The sequence below is a fragment of the Erpetoichthys calabaricus genome, chromosome 3 (genome assembly GCF_900747795.2).
Source record: "Erpetoichthys calabaricus chromosome 3, fErpCal1.3, whole genome shotgun sequence".
In the NCBI taxonomy this organism is placed as follows: domain Eukaryota; kingdom Metazoa; phylum Chordata; class Cladistia; order Polypteriformes; family Polypteridae; genus Erpetoichthys; species Erpetoichthys calabaricus.
In genome coordinates, this window is record NC_041396.2 from 269,159,483 (window position 1) to 269,185,533 (window position 26,051).

Consider the following 26,051-nt stretch of genomic DNA (forward strand, 5'->3'; position numbering starts at 1 on the left):
TTGAACCCTCAACCTCTGGGTTTGAAATCCAAAGCCTTAACCAGTAAGCCACAAACAACTTAAAATGGTGCATCAAGAAGAGATAATAAAATATATATAAAAGCTTTAGTGTGTGTGCGTCTGTGTATATACATATTTTTTGACACATATGCGTGTCAGAGGGTCAACTTCCAAGTTCTTCACAGGTAGCCGTTACCATCCCAAACTGAGAAGGGGCGCAGCCCCCACTAACTACCTTATCTCCTCTCTGTCCCACAGCACAGAAAGCCCACCTAGTGAGAGCAATTAACTCTGCCCCTTCTGATCACTGGGCTATAAATTCAAGGCAGTCATGGGGAAAAATGTCACTTGAGGCTTAAGTGATCAAGGAGGGGAACATCAGGCGTTAACAGATAGCGCTTTAAAGAAAAGAAGATTCGACTACCTGATTGCAGAGGGACAACTTTATTTTGTTTATATTATTATTAAATGCCATCATGTGTTACTTTTATTTGTATGTGTGTCACGTAAAAGGGAACAGCCAGCTTGGCACTCCAAAGTGTTACAACTGTACCAGCCTATTATTCCTTGGACAACCACTGTATATACATTATATATAATAATAATACATTTTATTTATTTGTAGGCGCCTTTCTAAACACTCAAGGACAACGAACAATAGATAAAACACAGATTATAAACAAAACTAAAATACAACAATTAAAATCAGATAGAGCAATTGTAATCAAAGAGAAAAAGCAGTCTTAAACAAATGAGTTTTAAGTTTAGATTTGAAAAGTGAAAATGATTCAATATTTCTAAACCCAGATGGTAGTGAGTTCCAGCGCTGGGGAGCAAAGCAACTGAATGCTCTGCTCCCCATAGTGGCAAGAAGGACGAAGGGGACAGTCAAGTGGATGGAGTAAGAGGATCTAAGGGTACGGGAGGGAATGGCAATATGGAGGAGGTCAGACAGATATGGAGGGGCAAGGTTGTGGATAGCCTTCAAAGTTAACAGAAGAATTTTGAATTGAATGCGGAACTTAACTGGAAGCCAATGAAGCTGCTGCAAAACGGGAGTGATATGGTGAATAGAGGGGGTTCTAGTAATGATGTGGGCAGCTGAATTCTGGGCCAGTTGAAGCTTATAAAAGAGATTTGCGAGAAAGACCACAGAAAAGGGAATTGCAATAATCCAGATGAGAAGTGACAAGGCTATGAACAAGGATAGCAGTGGTGTGGGGAGTGAGGGAGGGGCGAATACGATTAATGTTACGCAAGTGGAAATATGCAGTCTGGGAGATGTTATTGATGTGGGACTGAAAGGATAAAGTACTGTCAAGGATGATACCCAGACTGTGGGGAAAGGGAGACAGAGGAATTATATATATATATATATATATATATATATATATACACACACACATTGTGAAAAGGCACTATTGTAGGCACTCGACACAGACTGGACACAGAGTCACACGTAAAATAAATAAAGAAAAGGCACTATTGTAGGCACCTGACACAGACTGGACACGGAGTCACACATAAAATAAATAAACTATTTATTTTTCTTCACCTGTGGGCATGTCTTCCCCGTAGTCCCCACAGGCACAACACTGTCCCAAGCACAAATACCAAGTAAACACCAAGCAAAGCACTCTTTTTCTTCCTCCACCACTCCTCCCAGGCAACCTCGTGTGGTGACTGCTGACCCGTTTTATAGTTCACCCGGAAGTGCTCCAGATGCTTAATTGCCGAGTTCCTGCTGCACTTCCGGGTGTGGTGAAAACACTGCCCACAAGGGCTCAGGAGTTCTAGCTGCAGCCCCCCCGGCGGAGCCTGAGGGAGGACCCAACAGGGCTGCTCCCAACTCCAATTCTCATGGAGCCCTGCAGGAAACTTAGGCACCGCTCCAACCCAGGGGAGGTATTACACCATCCATGGCTGCTCCCACTGAGCATATAACGAAGGGGCGTCCCGGCCGAACACCACCACATACATATATATACGTATGTATGTGTGTATATATATATATAAAATATATACTGTATATATACACATACATTGTGTGTGTAGCTTAAAGCTTCATAAATTTTTTAGACATGATGTAAAGTGAAGACTTGTATGCTGGCCTTAGCATTTGTCCTGAAGCACTTGCAAATTACTACTAAATCTTCTGCTAAATAAATAAGCATAATGTATAAATCTGGGCAGTTAATGATAGAGAAACTCTCCTGAGGTGATATAGTGGTTTCAGGGCTTTCTTACAAGTACTGTTATTTATAATTCAGTATCTTGCTTGTGCATTTAAGCAAACCATTTAATTTAATTGATTTTTTTACCATGTATCTCTCCCCTCAAAGATTACAGACATCTCGAGATTGCACTTATCACTTTAAATCACACTATTTAAAGTGTTAACTGGAAAGCAAGTCAATACATACATACACAAACAAACAAACAAATACATAAATAAAGGCTCTTGATAAGCAGGTGCAAGGGGAAATACACTAGCTGCACTTAAGCAAAGTGCTTAGTCATTTCCACAATTGTAAGTATGCATCTAATATTTTCTTTAATTTCTAAAGAGGAAGGAAAAAAAACTACAAGTTTTAAATCACAAACAAAAGTGGAAGGATTAGTAAGGAGGAGAAATTTATTACACTGTTAAGTACTCCGACATGTAGAAACAGCTAAACCAGAGGTCCTCAATCATGGATCAGTCCTTACTGATAATGAAAACTTGGTATTTAACTATATGCCTGGTTAGTACTTAATACTATTTAATCACATTGTCTGCACAATTCGAAAACAACATTCACAGTACAATGGAAAATCTGCCCTAGGTTGCTATTAACACACAGCCATATGTTTTATGGATTTAAAATTTAATTGCACCTCATAATTGCTGTTTAAATGGATTCATAAACATTTATTTTCAAAAAGAGACACTTTGTTTAGCAACACAGAAAATAATTCAAGGTTAAATTTCCCAGAAATATATTTTTTTATTCTTGATTTGTGTGAGAATGACTTTTAATGTTAAGTGACTGTATTTGTTGGAAAGACTAAGTGTGGGTGATATAACCAAAATTAATTATTACTGAATGATATTTACATAATTTTCAATAGTTCCAGGGTGTTGTACCGTGTTAGCCTGAATGTAGTAACAAGTCAAGTAAAATGACACCTTTTATTGGCTAACCAATAGCCAATAAAAGGTGTCATTTTACTTGACATGTACTACATTTATAATTTTCAATGAAAATGACATATATCACTATTTCTAACAAATGTGGGTCTGCTCAGGTCCCCTTGGAGATAAATGAGAGTACAATGGGTCTACATGCAACAATTTACTTCCAGCGTAGAAATTAAAGTAATCTGGTATATACTACCAAAGTAAAATTTGGTATTTCAGTACTGGTATACCATGCGGCACTAGCTCTAGTCTCTGAATATTAAAATGATGAGCTGGGAGAGGGGATGGAATGTTTGAGCATCCCACTTGGAGTCTCAAGATCACTGATTACATTGTAATGAGGAGCAGGATGGTAGGGGGTGTCCTCCTTGGAGATCACAGCATGTTCTTATTCATATACTCCCCTCAAGAAGCGTAAGGGTGGTCACAGCATGAGGTGCCGGTATGTGACCACATTAACTTCCAACGCCAAAATTAATATAATACTGGTATAATACGATTTTAAAATTTTGATTGTAAAGATTCTTTTTTAGTACTGATTTAGTGTGCAATACTACATGGCATAAACCTAGAAATCTAAAAATGTTCTTCTGACTTAATTTATATGAAAGTTACTCTTGGGAGTCTTGTTTTAAACTTGAGAGCAAACAACATTTACTTCTACTATATTTGAACAGTAAGTAAACTACAAATAAACAAATGAAACAGAACAAAATTTACCAAATAATATTTTCAGCAGTGCAAAAGTCACTTGAAAACTTAAGTCAACAATGTGCCACCTTGCGTGTAATGTAAAAGTAAGCAGCCATCATCTAAGTGTGCCAAGTGTCTGAAAGAAGCAAAGCTGTCAGTATATAAGGTACACAACCAGCCACAGTTTGACAGGTAGGAAAATGCACAAAAGATGGCATATCATGGATAGAACAAACTGCTTATACAGAGAGGAGCATACATCAAACCGATGCTAGCTGTGTACTTTGTTTTTCACACTGTTTGAAAACATTACAATGCATAGACAAAAGCAAGAGAAAAAGTCGGCTTTCTTTGCCTCTGCATGCATCTGCACTTAAAATGTTATGGTTCAATATGAATGAGTGTATGTAGGGGATTCAAAGCGTGGGTATTTCGATATAATCACCTCATTTGTGGCCAAATACCACGTTTCATTAGTTCCTCCATGTTTACAGAAAAAAAGTTCTACAAGTGAGCGATCTCTGTGGTTTTTAATTTTTATCCACCTCCCTGACTCACCCACAGCTCACTTCATCCACAAAGTGCCCCCTTGTGTGTTCTCCTTTCCCCATGTCAAACTGATTCTGGTGGTGTAGTTTGTATTCCAAGTGTGAAAACACATTCCAGTACAATCTGAGGTGAGTATATATTTTTATAGCTAGATGAAATGACTGGAGCACTAAAGTTTTTGGATTAGTGTGTGATATTTTTTATTACGTGTACTGAAAAACATGACTGATTTTTTTCTGCAATTATTATAAAGTTGTCTGTAAGAGAGTGAGAGAGCAATACATATTTGAGTAGCAAATACCATATGGGTGAGTGTGTGTATATGATTCATTGCAAGCGCCAGTATTCCAACATAGCTGTACTCAAATCTTATATTTTTTCCCTCTCATTCATGTCAAAGTACCACATTCCATCTATCCTTCCATTTTCACAAATAAAGCATACTGATCATTGTTCACTTTCTTTTTCTATCTCCACAGTTGTAGCTTCTCATGCTGAATTGTGCCAGAAGGCAATGGAACACCCACTCCCCACTATGTGCATCACCTTTGCAGCAACAGGTGGCATTCTGATGTGCCAAACTGAAGTAAAAAATAATATACAAAAATTTCTCATGGTTGACAGATTTCTGCTGGTGTTTTGTTTTTGCTGCCGTACCGCTCACTACTATCTGAAAGCATTTTGTTACATTACTGAATCTGATCTCATCACCTAAGCATGTCATATCCATATTACTAACCGAGAATAAACCGGATATGGACGCAGGTACATGGCATGCCCATGGACGCAGGAGACATAGTGCACAGGCGCCGACAGCGAGCACTAACGGAAGTACAAAATAAAGCAACGAGCACAGACAATATGGAACCCTAACCGTCCACACTACACAGCATAGTCAAACCCGACATAGTACGGAAGGTGCTACAGTAATACAATAATATGAGTACTCACAGACAAAACAAACACAACAGGCTTCGGCGTCCCGCCCCACAATCAATCCGGAGAGAGTCCGGCGTCCCCAAACGTCCACAAAACACAGCATAGTCAAACCCGAGATAGTACGGAGGGCGCATGCGCCTACAACGACTACATGAAACACACACACGGCACTGGAGGTATAATATTAGCTCAACTAACGTAAATAAGTGTCTACAACGCGTCATGGCTCAAAAACAAAGGAGCTCAACTAACGTAAATAAGAAATGAGGCAACGCGCCCATAGGTAATGACACAGCCAAACAAAAAAAGAGGATTCAGCCCCCCGCCCCAGAGTGAAACGGGAAAAAGTACGGAGTCCACAAAGGTCCACCATACACAGCATAAGTACGGAAGGCGCGAGTTAGTACAAAAGCCGAAGGCGCCTACAACGCGTAATAAGAATAAACGAACGCTCCGTTTTAAATGTACATCATCCTCACACGTCCAAACTGTAATAAGAATAAACGAACGCTCTGTATCGAACGTATGTCATCCTCACATGTCCAAACTATACAGCATAAGTGAATCACATTACAGTGATGCATTATTAACAGTACAACCATAGAAACCGCTCCATATTAACAGGAAGTGCAATTATTCATATTACTAACGGTGAACAACGGAGAACTAATGGAGTCACGATCATGGCTCCAAAACTATACAGCTCCACTAACGGAGCTACAAACACGAGCCTGCATGGACAAAAACAATAGACTTCGGCGCCTACAACGCGCGTCTGAAATAAAGTTTCAGAAGATGAAAAGAGGTGACAATCCGGTTTTCATGCGGGCAGAAAACTTGGTGACAGTGGCATGGCACGATGGCAAATGGGTGACTTGTCTCTCTACAGTACACACTAACAATATATGTGAGAAAGTGCAGCAACAGACAATTGAAAAGTAGGCACCAAAGCAACACATATTGTAAGGAGTGCAATGTGGCAATGACTGAAATTGGCTGCTTTGAGCGAGATCAGACTTTGCAGGACTTTGCTGTGTAAAATGTATGTGATATGTATGTGAAATCATAGAGTATGCAGGCTCATACAACATGCAAGACAGTAACATTTGTCAAAAGTAAATATTTTTTGTTGATTTGATATGTTAAACAATTGCTTTGTGTTCTTTTTTAAAAAATGTTAGTTTTTGGAAAAATATTCAGCCCTGGGAGATAAGAAACAAAAAAAAAATTAGCCCTAAAAGAGTTAACAATGGTGCATAATGAATGACAACTTGTGTCTAGTTTTAAAAATCCATCAAACAAAGGAATTGCAATTTTCTCTCTCTCAAATCTGATGATGGAAAAATAACTATAATGTGTCTGTGTTTCTTTTTTTGTTATTTTAATGCTTTTCAAATCATGATCTTTTAAGAACATGTTCAATGCCACAGCACTGTTTTTTGTTGGCTAAACAAAAAAGAAGATTTTTACTAATCTACAGCTTGTTGTACCTTAAAAGCAAGTACCTATTTTATGCTGCCATTGACTTTTTAAAAGATGGAAATTATTTTAGGCCTTCATCATTTCTTATTCATCCACATCACTAAAATTAGTTATCACTGTACCAAGAATTAATTCCCACAGGAATGCTGGTCTATACTTCAGTCCACATATACTTTATATTTATAAAGTCAGAAGTACCTGACAGAATTTCTCAACATTTCAATGAGACTTCTCAGAGACCAATAGCACCCAAACAATTGGAGGGCTGAAATTTCATACATGCTTTTGTTAGCTAACTAGCTAGGTACAGAACACAAGTAAAGGTTACAAGCTGTAGATTTTGGGTAATTAGAAGACAAGCATATTCACATTCAGTCACAATGAACCATACAGAAAAAAGACGGAGGAAAAAGCAATATTCTATTAAAAACTTTTTTGACAAAATAGATGCACTGTGTCCTGTTATAAGGTAACACAAAAGCTAGTAACTGTTGGTAAACAAGTGTTTCTAGTTATAAAACTTCAAAATTAGAAAGTTTTGAAGAAGTTACGATCCTAGGTTAGTTTTGAATACATAACTAAATTTAAAAAGGCACTATATATAATTAAATTTCATCACATAGCATACGAGCCTTTTCACTACTGCTGAGGATAAAGATTTAAGCACAGGAATATCACAGCACTTCTTTCCATTTAATTTATTCATGTGTCGTTATTTTAATTTATTTGTCTAAAATAAAGTTCCGGTATTGGTGGAATCTTCCAATTGTGTGTATTTTGTATTATCATTGAAAATAACCCTTTAAGTGTACATGTAGCCATCACTTTCTGCAAATTGCAATAATTTCCATTATCATTAAAAATAACTTTAATTGTCCTATTTACTTTTGCTCATGTCATCCTCCCCTAAGTCTCAACAATCTTGTTAAAGAAAACTGAAGAAGTACCAAGACTGTAGTAGTGAATACCTATAGCATATAATACATATTTCTATGCAAAAAAGAATTTTTCACAATGCAGGCAGGTAAGACTATTCAAGAGTTTAAGATCTTAGGCAACAATTCAGCACAAAATGGGGCCACAATAAAACAGTGTAAACCATTAAAATCAATCTTAGACTCACAATATTACTTCCATATATTAAAAGTACACATTATGTAACTTCCTAAACAATTCATAAGTTTTCGATAATTTAATTTCAACCTAGAGGTGGGCGGTATGACCAAAATTCTATATCACGGTATTTTTCTAAATTCTGCCGGTTTCACGGTATTAGACGGTATTTTTTTCCCCATGCATGAGTGGATGTTAACCACATTTTCCACTGCAATTACTGCAGTAGACTGGCTAAGAATAACCTATTAGACTGTTATGAGAATTGTACATCGTACAAAAAGACATTTTAATGTGCACACAAGTATTAATCCAGGTTTGCATGGCCCCATAAAGTGATAGTTTTCAAGGGGGTGGCACTAAAGAGAAGGAATCACATTGCATGACAGATGCAGTCAAAATATTGAACCTTTAATTGAACAAATTTTGCAAAAGCTTAAACTATGATTTTGACAACATATTTTCAACCATCCAAAGAGGCATTTAGACTTAGTAAAATATCCAGAGGTGTTTGTCAAAAGTTGGATTGCACTGAACATGTCTTAGAAAAGGAATAAATAGTAAATATTTTTTGTAAACCAACTACACTTTCTGTTAATGTTAACAATCTCTGTCCACTGACACGTTTAAGTGACTTTTTAAACAATTTTACCATCATTAAACTGCATAATATTTAAACTAATAAATAACAACAATAAAATACATAATAATATTACTGATAGCTGCACCATTACTTCAAGGCTTCAAGCCCAGGTGCATTACACAGTATTCACCAAATTAAAATAAAATAAAACAAGTGCAACTTGGTGATGACATCTTACCAACTGTAGCATCATTTAGGCAAACTGCATTAATATGGACCTTGCTTCAAGCTAAGCTATATACATAAATAATAAAAACTGCAACTTGCATTTATAATGCAGTTAGTGGTATAGCCCTATGGAAGCGCATTAGGGCCACTGTGAAGAAAAAAAAATATGGACACGGAAGAAAAAAACAAACTATATGTCGAGAATAAATTCGACATGTTGACTATGTCAAGATTAAAGTCGACATTTCCACTTTATTCTCATAGTTTATTTTATAATTAAAGTAGAATGTTGTAAACTAAACTTCATCCTAAAATCAATGTTTAATTTACTAGATTTTCTCAAACCCCGTACAAGTTAATGCAGCACATCAAATGCTTTGTGTTAAGTGTTCCCCGACCCAGTCGTTAATCACTACGCTTCTTAAACTGACTTCCTCCGCACTAACAGCAGGCGCCTGCAGCGATCACCGCACAGATAAACATCTTTGTGAAATTAAAACTAGTTATTAACTTAGCCAACGGAGTGTTCAGAACTTTAAAAATATCTTCATTATACATGTTTAATTATGCCATCCATTCAGAGTTGTGCCCATCTGTGAACGAGTCACCAGCACATCGCAGGATCAATACAAGCAAAACATACACTAGCAAGTACAAAAACAAGTACAACTTGGCTTGCAGTGTTATCCAGTAGTATAGAAACAGTATTTACACATCTGACCTTTTAAAACCAAAGTATCTCCAGGAAACGGACGTGATTCCTTTTTTTTCGGCAAAACTTTATCGTCAGCTTCAGTTTCGGAATGCTCTCTGTCCATTTTCACCGCGCGGCATACCTATGCTACCGCCCACTATTTGGTGGTGTAGCAGTGAAAAAGAGCCCTAGTGCAACAAATCTGTGTTTAGCAGTGTAGCAGTGAAAAAGGCCCCCACTTGAACAGTTTCCCGCTGCGCCACGTTCCGAACGTCGTTTAGGCAATTTAAACCGGTGTTGCGGTATAAGAAAATCCATATCATAAAAAAAAATAAAAAACGGTTTTCGGTATGAACCGGTATACCGCTCAGCACTATTTCAACCTATAAAAAAATTTAACTACTTTAAGTCTAGTACATTTTTTCTACTACAGCATTTCAAACACAACTGACCTTATAAGCAAAGTGACATGGTTGCAATTTGGGTCACAGTAAAAACGTTCAATCATTTCGCCGACATCATCTCGAAGGCTTTCCCACCACCGAGTCCCTTTTCTGCGCAGCTGCCAATGATATGGCAATGCCGTGTGGTGTTGTGGACACTGACTGGCATGCCAACACAAACTGCTAAGAAAATAAGGGCAGATAGAGATGCCATCCTCCTGATGAGTGTGATACCGTAGCTGCTCTAAAAGTTCAACAACATTGTCTACCAACATATTATCCTCCTGATTAAACATGTCTGTGCCACTCCCAGAGCTGCTCTCTGCCTCATTCACTTCTAGTTCCATCAGATCACCCCTATCCAAAAGTGGAGGCTGCTGTGAAGGGGCCACTCCATCAGTTCCAGTTTGAGGCAATGTCTGCATGTCCCCTAAGCAATCAGTTCCAGGAATGTCTGTCTGTGTTATGGCAGATGACTTTAAAGGCTGCCCATTTGCTGTCCCTTTTCCACGTCGATGGATTCTGTTCAGTAAGTGCAGTCGGGCTAGGTTCTTGTTCTGTTGTCGCAACTTTCTTTGCTTCAAAAAGTTACAATTTCTTACTTTTCCAAACCTTTTATGTTTGATCACTTTTCTCTTTCTGGCTACTGCACATTGGCAATGAAGTGGCTGGACAGTTGCAGTGGTAGCACCACCTGAGGAAATAGGGACAAGGGCAGGAGCAGTAGAAGTGGCAGAAGCAGCTTCACAATTCATGTCCATCATCTCACTGTAGGCAAAAAGAAAAAAGAAAAATTAATAATAATAATACATTTTATTTTTTGTAGGCGCCTTTCTAAAGACTCAAGGACACCGAACAACAGATAAAACACACATTATAAACAAAACTAAAAATGCAAAAATTAAAATAACACAGAGCAATTATAATCAAAGAGAAAAAGCAGTCTTAAACAGACGAGTTTTAAGTTTAGATTTGAAAAGTGAGAATGAATCGATATTTCTAAGCTCGGATGGTAATGAGTTCCAAAGCTGAAGAAGGGGATCTAAGGATGTGGGAGGGAATGGCAACGTCCAGGAGGTCAGACAGATATGGAGGGACAAGGTTCTGGATAGCCTTAAATCTTAAGAGGAGAATTATGATGTAAATACAGTACTTAACTGGAAGCCAATGAAGCTGCTACTAAACAGGAGTGATATGGTGAATAGAGGGGGTTCTAGTAATGATGCGGGCAGCTGAATTCTGGACCAGTTGAAGCTTATAAAGTGATTTGCGAGAAAGACCAAAGAAAAGAGAATTGCAATACTCCAAACGAGAGGTGACAAGGCTATAAACAAGGATAGCAGTTGTATGTATGCAGGTGGAAATATGCAGTCCGGGAATTGTTATTGATGTGGGACTGAAAAGATAGAGAACTATCAAAGATGACACCCAGACTTTTAACCTGTGGGGAAGGAAACAGAGGAATTATCAATAACAAATGAAAAATGGTCAGTTTTGCACAATGATGATTATGTACTAATGAAGAAAACCTCAGTTTTGTCACTGTTTAATTTAAGAAAATTTGAAGAAAACCAGGATTTGATTTCTGCTATGCAGTCAAAAAGTGGGGAAGGTGGAAAGGAAAAAGTATGGTTGCTAGTGAGGTTAAGCTGGGTGTCATCAGCGTAACATTGGAAGTTAATGTTATATTTACGAAAGATACTGCCGAGGGGAAGGAGGTTAATAATGAAAAGGAGGGGCTCCAGGACAGAGCCCTGGGGCACAACTGAAATATCAGTGGTGGGTTGGCATGTGAAAGTTTTAGGTTTAATGAATTAAGTGAACATGTGTTGCGGCCAAAAAGATAGGATCTGAACCAATCTAGTGGAGTGTGGGTAATGCCAATCGAAGATAATCTATTGGGAAGAGTAGTGTAACAGTGTCAAAGGCCGCACTCAGATCAAGGAGGATGAGAATAGTGATTAAACCAGAAGCAGCTGCCACAAGGAGGTCGTTAGTAATTAGCAATCATGTTCTGGTGACGCTCTCCCAAAAATGAAAACTAAAATCAGAAATCAATAATCAACATCTATATAATCATAACAGTTTTTTGGAAGAAGAAGTATTGGTATTTCACTGTTAGTAATACTTTTTTATCATCTTATCCTATGAAACAATAACCAATATCTCATCCAACCAGTTTAATCTAAATACATTGTTTACATTTCAAACATTGGAAGAGACAAAGATAATTTGAACCGATTTGTCATATGCAACTGATCAGTTTTAAAACACTGATAAAAAAAAAAAAAACACTTCATGGTGGACACTAAATCGGGAATATATTTTAACTCAAGAAAATTACACAGCAAGAAGAATCTGCAATTTTGAGAGATATGTTCTTTGTACACACTATCTTAAAAACACATTTCAGCACTCACTTTTTCCATATTTTAAGAATATGTCTGTGTGGGATTTTGACATGTTAGATAGGAAATATCTCTGAGTCATACATTCGTCATCACAGAGTCCCTTCCAAAAGGAATACTAAATGAGTAATAAAATAAAAATGATGACATCTCACTTTTTATATACTAATTAATTTAGGTCAGTGCTTTTAATATCACCTCTGGGTACTTTTTAGGGATAGTCTTTATTGACATTGTGATCTTTTCCCCATTTCTCTTAAATGCTCTAGCTTTATCATCTTGAGGAATAGCAATGGATTACATCTGAATTACTGTTTTCCTTCAAACATTAAATTATTCAATAAGCTGTTTATGCATTTTGTTCATACATGTTTTCTGAAAAATTGATGCCTTCAATTATGTAAAGGGGAAATATTTTTTCTTCATGTTCTGTAATATATGAAAACTTTTTAAAACTTCCAGTTAAATTAGAACAATTTTGTATATAATTGTTGCAAAAAAAAAAAAAATCTTACATTAACCTTTGACAAATTCAAAAATCGGGAGTGGTCTCCCCTAGACTTTCTTGTATACTCAGATATGGGGATGGATATTTGAGGAGTAAACTGCAAGACAATGAATATATTTTTTATATTATGTACATTAAAGAACAATCAACAAAAAATCAAATAAAATTAATAATATATTGAGCAATTATTATAAAAGTAAAGTTATATAAATTGTACTCTGCAGCTGCATTAATAAAAGGTAAAGTTTTGTACCTAATACCTGTATGCAAAATTTGGTTGACCTAAGTGAAAGCGTACTCAAATTATCATGTTTACATACAGACAAACACACTGACAGACACACAGGCATAATTCTAAAAATGGTATTTTCTGACTCATGGAGGTATAAAACGTTGATATTCAACAAAATCATGAAATGGAAGATTTGGAGGATTCCAATACTTTCCCTATATTTCACATACGAGAAAGTTAGGGAGGTCTAAAACGACTATATTTATCAAAATCTTGACATCAAACTTTTGGACGATTCCAATACTTTCCCTATAATTCATATACAGTGCATCCGGAAAGTATTCACAGCGCATCACTTTTTCCACATTTTGTTATGTTAACAGCCTTATTCCAAAATGGTTTAAATTCATTTTTTCTTTAGGAATTCTACACACAACACCCCATAATGACAACATGAAAAAAGTTTACTTGAGGTTTTTGCAAATTTATTAAAAATAAAAAAAAAGAGAAATCACATGTACATAAGTATTCACAGCCTTTGCTCAATACTTTGTCGATGCACCTTTGGCAGCAATTACAGCCTCAAGTCTTTTTGAATATGATGCCACAAGCTTGGCACACTTATCCTTGGCCAGTTTTGCCCATTCCTCTTTGCAGCACCTCTCAAGCTCCATCTGGTTGGATGGGAAGCGTCGGTGCACAGCCATTTTAAGATCTCTCCAGAGATGTTCAATCAGATTCAAGTCTGGGCTCTGGCTGGGCCACTCAAGGACATTCACAGAGTTGTCCTGAAGCCACTCCTTTGATATCTTGGCTGTGTGCTTAGGGTCATTGTCCTGCTGAAAGATGAACCGTCGCCCCAGTCTGAGGTCAAGAGTGCTCTGGAGCAGGTTTTTATCCAGGATATCTCTGTACATTGCTGCAGTCATCTTTCCCTTTATCCTGACTAGTCTCCCAGTCCCTGCCGCTGAAAAACATCCCCACAGCATGATGCTGCCACCACCATGCTTCACTGTAGGGATGGTATTGTCCTGGTGATGAGCGGTGCCTGGTTTCCTCCAAACGTGATGCCTGGCATTCACACCAAAGAGTTCAATCTTTGTCTCATCAGACCAGAGAATTTTCTTTCTCATGGTCTGAGAGTCCTTCAGGTGCCTTTTGGCAAACTCCATGTGGGCTGCCATGTGCCTTTTACTAAGTAGTGGCTTCCGTCTGGCCACTCTACCATAAAGGCCTGATTGGTGGATTGCTGCAGAGATGGTCGTCCTTCTGGAAGGTTCTCCTCTCTCCACAGAGGACCTCTGACAAAGTGACCATTGGGTTCTTGGTCACGTCCCTGACTAAGGCCCTTCTCCCCCAATTGCTCCATTTAGATGGTCGGCCAGCTCTAGGAAGAGTCCTGGTGGTTTCGAACTTCTTCCACTTACGGATGATGGAGGCCACTGTGCTCATTGGGACCTTCAAAGCAGCAGAACTTTTTCTGTAACCTTCCCCAGATTTGTGCCTCGAGACAATCCTGTCTCGGAGGTCTACAGACAATTCCTTTGAGTTCATGCTTGGTTTGTGCTCTGACATGAACTGTCAACTGTGGGGACCTTATATAGACAGGTGTGTGCCTTTCCAAATCATGTCCAATCAACTGAATTTACCACAGGTGGACTCCAATTAAGCTGCAGAAACATCTCAAGGATGATCAGGGAAAACAGGATGCACCCGAGCTCAATTTTGAGCTTCACCGCAAAGGCTATGAATACTTATGTACATATGCTTTCTCAATTTTTTTATTTTTAATAAATTTGCAAAAATCTCAAGTAAACTTTTTTCATGGTGTCATTATGGGGTGTTGTGTGAAGAATTCTGAGGAAAAAAAATGAATTTAATCCATTTTGGAATAAGGCTGTAACATAACAAAATGTGAAAAAAGTGATGCGCTGTGAATACTTTCCAGATGCACTGTATGAGAAAGTAAAAATCTAAGAAAACAAAATGGTTTTACAAGGCACAGTATGGAAGTAACTGGTCTATTTGAAAGCATAATTACTGGACTTAAGCAATCCTGGACTTAAGCAATCCAGGGTTCAGGTTCTAGAAGGGGATGTGGGCAAAACTAATGCCCTGAACCAATTTTTTAATAGATTTTTCCTCTCATTGCTTTCTTCCGAAGACCAGCCCCCAGTCTCTACATCAACATCCTCTACCAATTCAACTGGAATGGCCAGTAATGAGTCCACCCTTGACCTTCAGTATGGACAAAACAGTGAGGACAAAACAATGAAGTAGCTAAATGCAAGAAAAGCAGCAGGACCAAATGGAGATAGGGGAGTCCTTGAGTTTTCAACGCCTGTACTGAACAACTCTTTGGTATCCTCTGTCTCCTGTTCAATTTGTCATTAAAGATGAAAAAAGTGCTGCTGCTGAGGAATACATCCTGCATTGTTTCTATTGCAAAGAAGGTGGGTGAGACTTCACCCAGTGACTACAGGCCAGCAACACTTGCATCTCACATCATAATGACTGGCTGGTCATGGACTACAGGGAGTGATCGTTTGTGGTAGACCACCTGGACCCACTGCAGTTTGCCTATCAGACAACGATTGGAGTGGAGGGTGCAAACATCCATCTCCTTCACAAGGCTTATTCTCACCTGGACAAAGCTGGCAGAACTATAAGGATTACATTTCTTGATTTCTCCAGTGCCTTCAATACCATCCAGCCGTCTCTGTTAATGGGTAAATTCAGAGATGTGCAGGTGGATAAGCCTATGGTGCCCTGGATAACCTGATCATCTGTCAGGCAGACTACAGTTTGTGTGATCTTAAGTCTGTCTCTGATATGAAGGTGAGCAACACTGGAGCATCACAAGAAACACTCTGGTCTCCTTTTCTCTTTGCACATCAGACTATAAATATAACACCAGGTCACTCACAAAAATTCTCTGATGACTCTGCACATATGGAATGTATCGATAAGGGGGATGATGAAAGAGTATAGGAGTGAGGTGAGAACTTTGTTTCTTGGTATAGAAAAAATTATCTGTAAACAAACATTAGCAAAACCAAGGAACTGCTTATTATTTTTCGCCGAACCAAGAGCCTCTATATCCATGGCACTATTCAGGTAGTGTATGTAGAGGTGTTGCACTCCTACAAGTACTTGGGGGTCTACATCAATGACAAAGAAGAACTACCTAAGAAAGTGCAGAGCAGGGTCTTTTTCTTAAGAGACTGCATTCCCTTAATTTGAGTAGCGACACTTTTCATATCTTCTACAGCTCTGCAATTTTCTACATTGTGGTGTTTTAGGCTGGTAATATCACTTCAAAAGAGGCCCAACAAATCAATAAACAACTTAAAATGGTAGGCTTAGTTATGGGATGCACTCTCGACCTGGTGGAGGTAGTAGCAATAGAGAGAAAAACTGAGTGTCATTATTAACAATGCTCCTCTTTCTGACAAACTAACACTGGATACATTCAGCCAACAAATTCTGCAACCGAAGTGTGCCAAGAAACACTATTGGGGCTCCTTTATACTAACAGCAATACGCCCTCATTTTACCTCGCTGGAACTGAAACTGCCAAGTCAGAAGTTTTCTTTTCTTTTAGTCATTCTATTTTTTGTGTGGATGTGTGCTTATTAATGTATTTAATGAGCTTCTGTAAAAAGCCAATTAAAGTTCTAGCTAACCTTACCTAATGCAGAAGAAAAGTTCACACTCGACCTTAAAATTGATTACCACCCAGACGACAAATGATTAAAAAAAAAAAAAAAAAAATTCCAAAAACCACCAAACCAAACAATTCACTTGTAAAAACAGAAAGGTGGTACAATGACTACCAACGTGAAATTTGCCAAAATGACCAAATTTGTATAAATTTTATCCTGTGAAACAGATGATAGCTACTGGTCAAGCATTCAAACATGATCACTGCACTCCGAATAAAATAGCTTAAACTATAGCTTAACTAAAAAAAGCATATTCTGGTACATCCAGAAAGACAGTGTTTCATGTTTTACTAGACAAAAAGCCTGTTTCGACAACGTAAGATGAAACGGGCACGAGTTTGTGTCAGCAGTGTATGAAGAACAAATAATAAGTAAGAAATAAATAAGAAAGTGATGTAATGATAATTAACTAAGAGGTTTGGAATATGTATGACTTTATCACGGCAAAAAATACCGTACACTTAAAAAATACATGCTATGACAAACGTTTTTTGTTTGTATACTGGAGGCCTGTCAGTATGCAACTAAAGTTGTAAAATCTCTCTGTAGACTACATTTTTTGTGAAGACACTCTTCACTGTTTGGTAGTAATTTCCCTTGATGTGGCCCATCTTTAACTTGCACCTTCACATCACTCGCCCTTCTGACTCTTGAAAAAGCCACATACAATTGACCATGGCTGAAAACGGGTTCGGCAAGGAATATTCCTACCATGTCAAATGTTTGTCGTTGTGACTTGTTTATAGTCATGGCGAATGCTAGTTTGACAGGGAATGCCCTTTGAATTTGGAAACACATGTAGTCTTTAAGCTTAATTTATTTTGTGTTATGTGCATAAAAATTGCCATATTTTATAATTATGTAGGCCTATGGCAGTAAAAGGGAAAAAATGAGAAATACAAATCAACGAAAAGTAGAAGAAGAAACTAAGTTTTTTTGTAATGATTTTAGTCCGCTTCACTCATTACTGTACAGGCTTGTACTGTTAGTTGATGAATTTTCCAGGCCTATAGTATAATATTGAATGATGAATGTTCCAGTAAAATATGGAATAGTAATAAGTATAAGCACCACAAACCTGATATAGGTGTATTGAATGAATGCGTAATTGAATCAGAATGCGTAATTAGGCCTCAAGCTGTAGTCGAAATCGCCTTTCAGGCCTCTAGAGCTTTAATCGAAGTCGCCTTTCTCTTTGAATTTTTGCGGCCGTTGGCACCAAGTTGCAAGAATAAGCAGTTTTGAAAGGGCGAGGATGCAAGGGGCATTAAAATCATTCCAGATGGTGCCGTGAACATTCAGTGCTTGGTGCGAATAGGCCAGCAGCGTTTTATTTTACTCAGATCTCAGCAGCAGCGCACGACAATGCGTACCGCTCCACCTGTGGAGATTTGTATGCGGCTTAGAATGTGTACCTTGCTTCGCACACATCAACATCTGCGGACGACGGTAGTGTAATGATCGTGATGGCTGTGGAGTCGTTCCTGCCGCTGAAAGTACTTAATAATAATATGTTCTTACGTATTATTTTGAGTGCGAGGGTTGGCTGTGATCGGGGCTAATATCCTACGCCTGGGCGTAAGGATTTGGGATTTCAGAATAATAATCCCTGCGGTGGATTGGCACCCTGCCCAGGATTGGTTCCTGCCTTGTGCCCTGTGTTGGCTGGGATTGGCTCCAGCAGACCCCCGTGACCCTGTGTTCGGATTCAGCGGGTTGGAAAATGGATGGATGGATGGAATAATAATCCCGAAATGCGTAGGCTAAATCCGACACCTGCCACGATGTTGGGGTTGGATTTCGGTCTCGTAAGGTTTTTCGGGCAGCTGCGCAGAAGGCGACTGCGCATTTGGCTTCGGACGTGCGCAGAAGGCGACTGCGCATTCGGCTTTGGACGGACATGAGTGAGTGAGTGAGGAGGCAGGCGAATTATGTATTAAGATGTGTATTAATATGTGGGGAAAATACCTCAAGTAAGCTGTCAATTTTCTGACTCAACTTGTGGTTGGCATACTTCTCTGCCAGTTAATATCTCTTAAATATATAACTCTGCCAAGAAAACAATGCATAAGTAGTGTCTGGTAGTGACTTAGGGTGATTCCTACATCAGCAAGGTAGTGTTATATGTCCTATAAGGAAAGACAGGTATTCATCAATATGATTAATCTAATCAATAAGGTAAGGGGTCTATCCAGACAGCACTGGAGGCAAAGCAGAAACTAACCCTGGAACAGCTGGCAGTCCATTACTGGACACACATATGCACTCAAATATTCATACACAATGGTCAAGTTAGGAGTTGACATTTTACCATTTTAAAAAAACAAAATAAAAATCTTGTCTCCCCCCCCCCCCCCCCCCCCAGCACAACAGTGCACCTGGAGAAAACCAAAACGAATATCGGGAGAACATACAATGCTGCAGGTTGGAATCTGGATATGTGAGGCAATAGTTATTTTCTACTTTTTTACTGCATTTGCTGCTAAGAAGTCATGGAAATCTGCAGCCTATCCAGACAGTAGTCTGTACAAGACAGACAACTACCCTGGACAACAAATCAATCTACCACAGGATTCACTCATGCACATACACGCTCAACTTGCTCATATACAGTTGAGTGACTTTAAAGCATGCAAAGCACTGGAGTGTTAAAAATTCAAATAGAATAGAACATGCAAACTCCACACAGATAACAACTATGCAAAACTTGAACACAGGATGCTAGACACAAAAAGTGGCACCACCAACTACTGCCCCCCCCCCCCCCCCCCAAGACGCCCATTCCAGATCAAGACCTAGTATAATTCTCATTCATTTTTTGGGTCTGGTAATATGGAGCAAAGCATGCAAAATAACATTAGGATGACAAGAAAATATGTGGACATTGGTAGTGAGTAAAACAAAATTAGCTAGTGACATATAAAAGGACCACTGGTATCTCAACTCTTTTGCAGAGCTTTGTTTTTCAAATCTTTGCAGACATTCTGGTAATTGACTAGATTCTGAAATAAGATGGCTAACCTTCTATCAAACTGAAAGAAAACAGGCCCACTTATTACTAGATGTGGCTATACCTTCCTACACCATCACCTTTACTGCTACAGACTCCATAGACAAACCTCACAGTGCGCTTAGGTGAGTGTAAAGCATCTGTGGAAAGACAGACTCTTGATGCAGGTGCCTCTCCAGTGAAAATTCAGTTTTCTGCAAATTTGCACACTATAAAAGAAACAATTACCTAAGTTTTTTGATCCTTGCAGCTTTATAAATTGCCTTTGCTATTTTTTCAGTGTGCTGTCCATTGCATTTGTATCTACAAGCATATTTGTGATTCAAGTAAATTGTTTAAGGTTTAAAAACCAGACAGACATACACACAAATACAGCACATCATCCTCGAGTTGCAGAGTTTTCACCTGTTAGGATTTATGCCCACTCATGTAGGAATGATGTACAAAAATAATATCACCCTAGGAAACTACTGGGTGTGAACATGCAATTCCCACCAACTGAATAGTTAACCAGATCATTTACTGGATTCTGTGTGAAAGATCCTGTAAGCAACGTACTCATTTTACTCCTTTTATTCTGCTGCCATTTATAAAGCCAGACTGAGAATCCTAGGATTTGAAGTGAGTATCAATTAAGAAATGTATTGTTTAAACCCTATAGCATAATACTCTCAAACCTTCCTAATTTAACTCGGGGTAACAGGATTGGGTCCAAGACTATTCTGAAAGCATCAGGCACAAAACAGGAACCAACCCTGGATGGGGCGCCAGTCCACCGCATGACCCAGCCATGTATACAATTCACACAGTGCCAAAAAGGTGTTGTCAACTGTGATAGACACAGCAAATGGACTCTGGACTCAAACCCAGAAAGCCGAGTGGTAGTAGCATCAACCACTACATCGCCATGTCTTCCATTTTATAACATGGATTTTGTTTTTTTTTAACATACATAAAGAGTACATCAATCAACACAATTGTTATAAGTTGAGTTGGAGTCTATGAAAGCTATTTCTGTCAGCACTAGCCTATTTGGGCTCAGTATTTAATTACATAATATTGTATAATGGTGTTTAAAAAAAGGTTTTGCATGTACTCCACCAAAACATTTAAATACATTGTAACTAATGATATTTTGGAATAGGACTCATTGTTAAAAATATTTTAGAGAGAAAATAGTTGATATCTTGGTCTTTAATTAAGCACGTAAATAAAAAGTAATTGTGCTTCAACTTTCAAATTAAATCTCCGAATGCAACTGAATATTACAGCATTTGTACATTTTCTAACTTGTTGGTGTACTGCTGTGGAATGTAACACTGATACTCATATTCAGCCACAAGTCTAAATTAGCCCAGAGAAAATGAGTGTGTGTGCATACGAGCCTTCAATGTGATGGACTGGTACCATACTTGGTTCCAGCTTTCACCCTATTGTCTCTGGAAAAAAAGGCTGCTTTAAATAAATATATGGTTTGGTCATGCTGACCAACAATTGGATTATATTGTTCTTGGAACAGAAGGTGCCACAGAAAAATGTAAAAAGCACAATAGAACATGTTATTCAGAAATAAAGTAACATGAAAATGGTAAATGGAAAAAATGGCCTGCGGTTTAGGTGTGTTTTTGGGTTAAGTTCATATCCATATTAACAGACCACAACTGGAGTAACCATCTTCCTAAAGACTTGCCAATGACTGGTTTCTACGACATGTAATTCATAAAAATATAAATGTAACAAATTTGATCATTCAAACAATTATCTGTGAAATCTCTTTTATATGGCAGGTTTATTTTCATAGAGCTGCAGTATGATTTGGATGAAACTTAACATGTCTTCCAATTGGCATCATGTGCAAGTCAGAATTTCACTGTACTCTATACATGTGGCAATAACAACCATATAAACCTTATTACATAACATCATAGTTAACTTAGGTTGCATACATTTTTATACAACTCCCTGTGACATTTCTCAAAACATTAAACAGTTAAAAAAATAAATAAATAAAATAACTGCTGGGGCCAGCAACATAATTAGAGTATACAAGTGTGAGTTTACCAAAATGTATGAAATATAAAAAGTCACTACTATATTTAGAACTTTAAAATGCTTTGGACTGAACTCAAAATTCACAAAAGTCTTCTTTCAAAGTCCTAAATACGTATGCCTAATTTTATAAACTTCTGAGCAATGGTTTAGCTCTTATTGATGCTGTCTTTAAAAAACTTTTAAAAACTTTGAGCTTTAAAAACTTAAAGTTGAATAACTGGAAATCATCCAAACTCAATCAACTCTTAAGAGTAACGAGTGCAAGTTGTCAAAAGAATTTCAGAAGAATCAGTCCTTTCACTCTTGAAGTACAGTATATATCCACAATATTTTTTAGCATAGACACAAGGACATGTACATCTTTCCAAAAATGCCCAAATCATGGCCTAGGAATTTCAAAACATTGAAAACTTAAAGATAATTTTTATGAAAACAATTCTTCCTCCATATATGAAATATGAAGAAAGTAAAAAAAGAAAATGGACAAAAAGCTGTTTCCTGCATACATAGGTGGAAAATATGTGGAGCTGAAATTTGATGATCCTCAGTCTCTAACTTTTAGGTAAAATGCCAAGTGCCTGCTTTCAAAGAGTACACATGTTTATGTTAGGAAAAATACCTATGAATAACTGTAAAACATATTAAGTTTAACTGTTTCCATTTTTGACTATTTGATCATTACCCAAAAAATAAACAAATAAAAAAAGCAACAACAGCCACCAAATTTATTAAATAATGAAAAATTTCATACCATACTGTACTTTTTAACACATTTTTTTATTTTCCAAAACCAGAACACTACAGTGTCATTCAACAGATCAAACATATTATAACAACATCCCTGATACAACCATTTACTTCAAATTACAATGAAAGCAAAGGAAAAATAAAAATACAAAGAAAAAACAACAGCAGAAAAAATAAGACAAAAAAGAAAGATTCAACCCACCCCGATAAGAAAGTGTCTACATTCATATTTTTAAACAATTTAATCCTTTATATGGTTACAAAGGGCCTATAATAGGTATTTCGATGACATACAGGACCCATGTCTGCACAGGACACCAGTCCACCAGAGCACAATTGCATAAATGTCCACATTCACAGATATTGCAATTTGCTGTTAACAACCTGACACACACGTACTTCTTTGGGATGCAGCAAGAAACAGTAAAAACTGAAGAAACCTTCCACAAACACAAAAAAAGAACATGCCTACTTTACCCAGAAAATGAACCTGGAGCAGGACCTGAATCATGGTCCCTGCAACTATGACACAGCAGCACAATGTACAGCACCTACATATCATCCCACTTCCATTATATTTTAAAGTGTGATCTCATGGGTACCGTCAACATAGCATAGTGGCTGGGGCACTTGACTTGAAATTACAGGACTGTCATTTCAGTCTTTACCTCTGAATCACTCTCTGAAACAAAGCAAATAACTGGATATGCCTCTGACTTAAGGTTTTTCTTCTGAGTGCACTAGGTACACCTTCATCCCAAACACATTCATGCATGTAAAGTTATCTGGAGACTAAATCAGCTCCATACGTGTAAATGTGAGTTTATGTATTATTCTGCCCTACAGTAGAGTAACACCCAACTCAAGGATGATTCCTATTCCTGCCTTGTGCTTAATGCTGACAGGACAAGATGGGGCTTTCTGCAACTCTGAACTGGATTAGCTGGGTTACATACTAGATGAATATTAAGTAAAGAATTGTAATGGATTCCATAACTTACACAGAGTAAAAATGTATGTCAATAACAACTAATGACGACAATGTATGTTCAATATAATGACTTCATATTTATTATTACTACCTATTATTTGGCTGGAGCCTTTATCCAAGGTGACTTACAACATTTGACAGTTACAGGTGGTTATATTTCTTTTGTTTCTCCAATTAGGCACATGCTGGTGAAGCGACTTGCTCATGGTCGCACAGTGCCAATAACGAGATATAATACAACCTTTGGGTCTGAAGTTCAATGCCTCACTGCCTGCCTACATTTATATAACCCAGAAGTGCACTGCAGCACATAACCCTAACTAAACCAACACTTATTTTATCATATCCGATAAACTATTTGGACTAGCAAGTCCTCCACAATTCCCAAGTGTTTTTCTCTTCCCTTTTCTATTTTTTTTTTTCCAAACCACAGACTAAACTGACTCATGAGTGAGTGTGACAAGTGTCTGGTACAGTGGACTAGCAATCTGTCCTGTTTAGGATTAGTATACTTGCCTTGCGCCTAATGCTTCGAATGTGGACTTTGGCATCCTATGACCCTAATTGTCAATCAGAATACATAATGGATGGCTGGACCAAGTGTGCAATTAACCTGTATCTGTTTTACTATATGTTGATTTCTTATACATAAAAGGGCCATTAATGTGTCTCATATCTAGGTAAATCTGATTAGCATACCCAAGTATGATATTCACTGTACTTAATACACATAGCAGTAATGATACTCAACCTGCTGCCCGTTTGTTTCTATTGGCAAAAACTTGTACTATAAATATAAATACTAAAACGTTCCGAAAAATACATTTCAAACAGGGTAATAAGGAAATCCGAAATAAAGAACCAAAAACACCTCCTAAAACAAAATATGACAATTACAGTTAGATTTACTATCGTCCTTAATACTTTTTATCTCATTTGTCTGATTTAAAAAAAAAAAGTTGCTAGTTCCGATATGGGGGAGGGGTACTTGCCCGTAGAAGGTTTTGTTTCTGGCCGCCTGGTGGGGGATACTCTGTTAAGTGAGGAAGAGTGCTCTTCTAGAAGCCGTTTCAGAAACCGCACATAAAAATATTAACAATCTAAAATTCACTCATGAAAGAGAAGAAAGAGCAAGCCAAACCGTTGAGTGCCAATCTAGATCAAGATTTGAAAACAAGCAAACACTAGCCCAAGAGTAAAGTGCGACTGCACAGTCACGGTGGTGTTTCAGTCGTGTAAAGTTTTGGGCTTGCCCTCAGGAATCCTCATCATCGCCTCCCCCCAGCAAGCGAGCGCGACAAACGATTACCTTCCCCCCACAGTATCTCAAGAGGAAGCAGACATTCGGGTGCATGAGTAGGCACACAAACGTACATAAGTCCGACGACTACTTACTAGTTTAAATTGTACGATAATAAACCAGACAGCTTCTGTAGATATGGCAAATCCAGGGGGAAAAATGAAGCTCTCTCTCGTACACACAAACATATACATGAATATATATATATGTATGTATTCTTGATCTTAAGCTGGATTAAGCGGGTTCACACAGTATGTGTATATATATATATATAAATAAAGATAATATATAAAGACTACATATATTCAAATTTTTTTATTGCTTAACATTTTTCATAACTACATGCATTTGAATGTCAAGCACAACTCTGAATTAAACCCAAGCTTCAAACTTTCAAATATCTTCTTCACAAATTGAGTTTGTCTAATTCCGCTCGTTTACTTTTTTGTTAATTCAGAAAAGACCATTCAGCCTTCCTTAAAAAAAAAAGAAAAATGGGAAATACATGCATATTACAGAAAAAAGATGATCGTTAAGTGAGTTACCTATAATCTGGAGAGGAATGTGCAGCCTGCTATGTCTTCCTTCACTCACTTCTCGCCAGTCGTCTAAACTAGCTTTGCTTACCGGTACGGTACAACTTCCTGCCGCCTTCTGTTTACAGTACAGTACAAGCTATACCAAAGTAAAAGCCACGCCCTCTGGTGATGAATATGGGGCGGAGCCTAGGAGACATCCCAGCAACGCGGGCGGTAAGTGGCAGAGGGGCGAGGCGTTAGTAATGGTGAAGATTTTTTTGTTTCGTTGTGCTTGTAGTTAAGCCACGCCGCCTCAGAGGAACAGGAACAGAAGTCATGTCTAGCACGTCACATCAACGGAGGCTGTTAAAGGTCAAACGCTGATGATAAGTCGTTTTAGTATTGTTAGAGATCAACTTTCAAAATGCCTTGTTTTAAAAACTGAAGTGGATTAATTGTTAAAAAATCCATATTTTACAGCAGTACTGCATTATGAACAGCTGAATTCTTGATACTGCCATCATTTTTGTAAAAATGCATTTTTATTGACACATCCACAACAATACCAATTTACATATAACAGTCATTTTCAAATTCTATCTCTTAACCGAAACCCATACTGCCAATATATGTGTTTTTTCTGAAAGGAAAGACT

At 37.9% G+C, this 26,051-nt stretch overlaps 1 protein-coding gene across 1 annotated transcript in view; it reads right to left on the minus strand.

Moving 5' to 3' along the window:
- Positions 1-25,786, minus strand: part of LOC114648920 (protein mono-ADP-ribosyltransferase TIPARP-like) — a 51,313-nt gene extending 25,527 nt beyond the window's left edge. Inside the window, exons 1-2 of the mRNA XM_028798264.2 lie at positions 25,424-25,786; positions 9,915-10,673 (exon numbers count right to left, since the gene is read on the minus strand). Coding sequence (XP_028654097.1) covers positions 9,915-10,669 — 755 coding nt within the window. The 5' untranslated portion in view covers positions 10,670-10,673; positions 25,424-25,786. The remainder of the gene's footprint in view (positions 1-9,914; positions 10,674-25,423) is intronic.
- Positions 25,787-26,051: the final 265 nt, after the last annotated feature.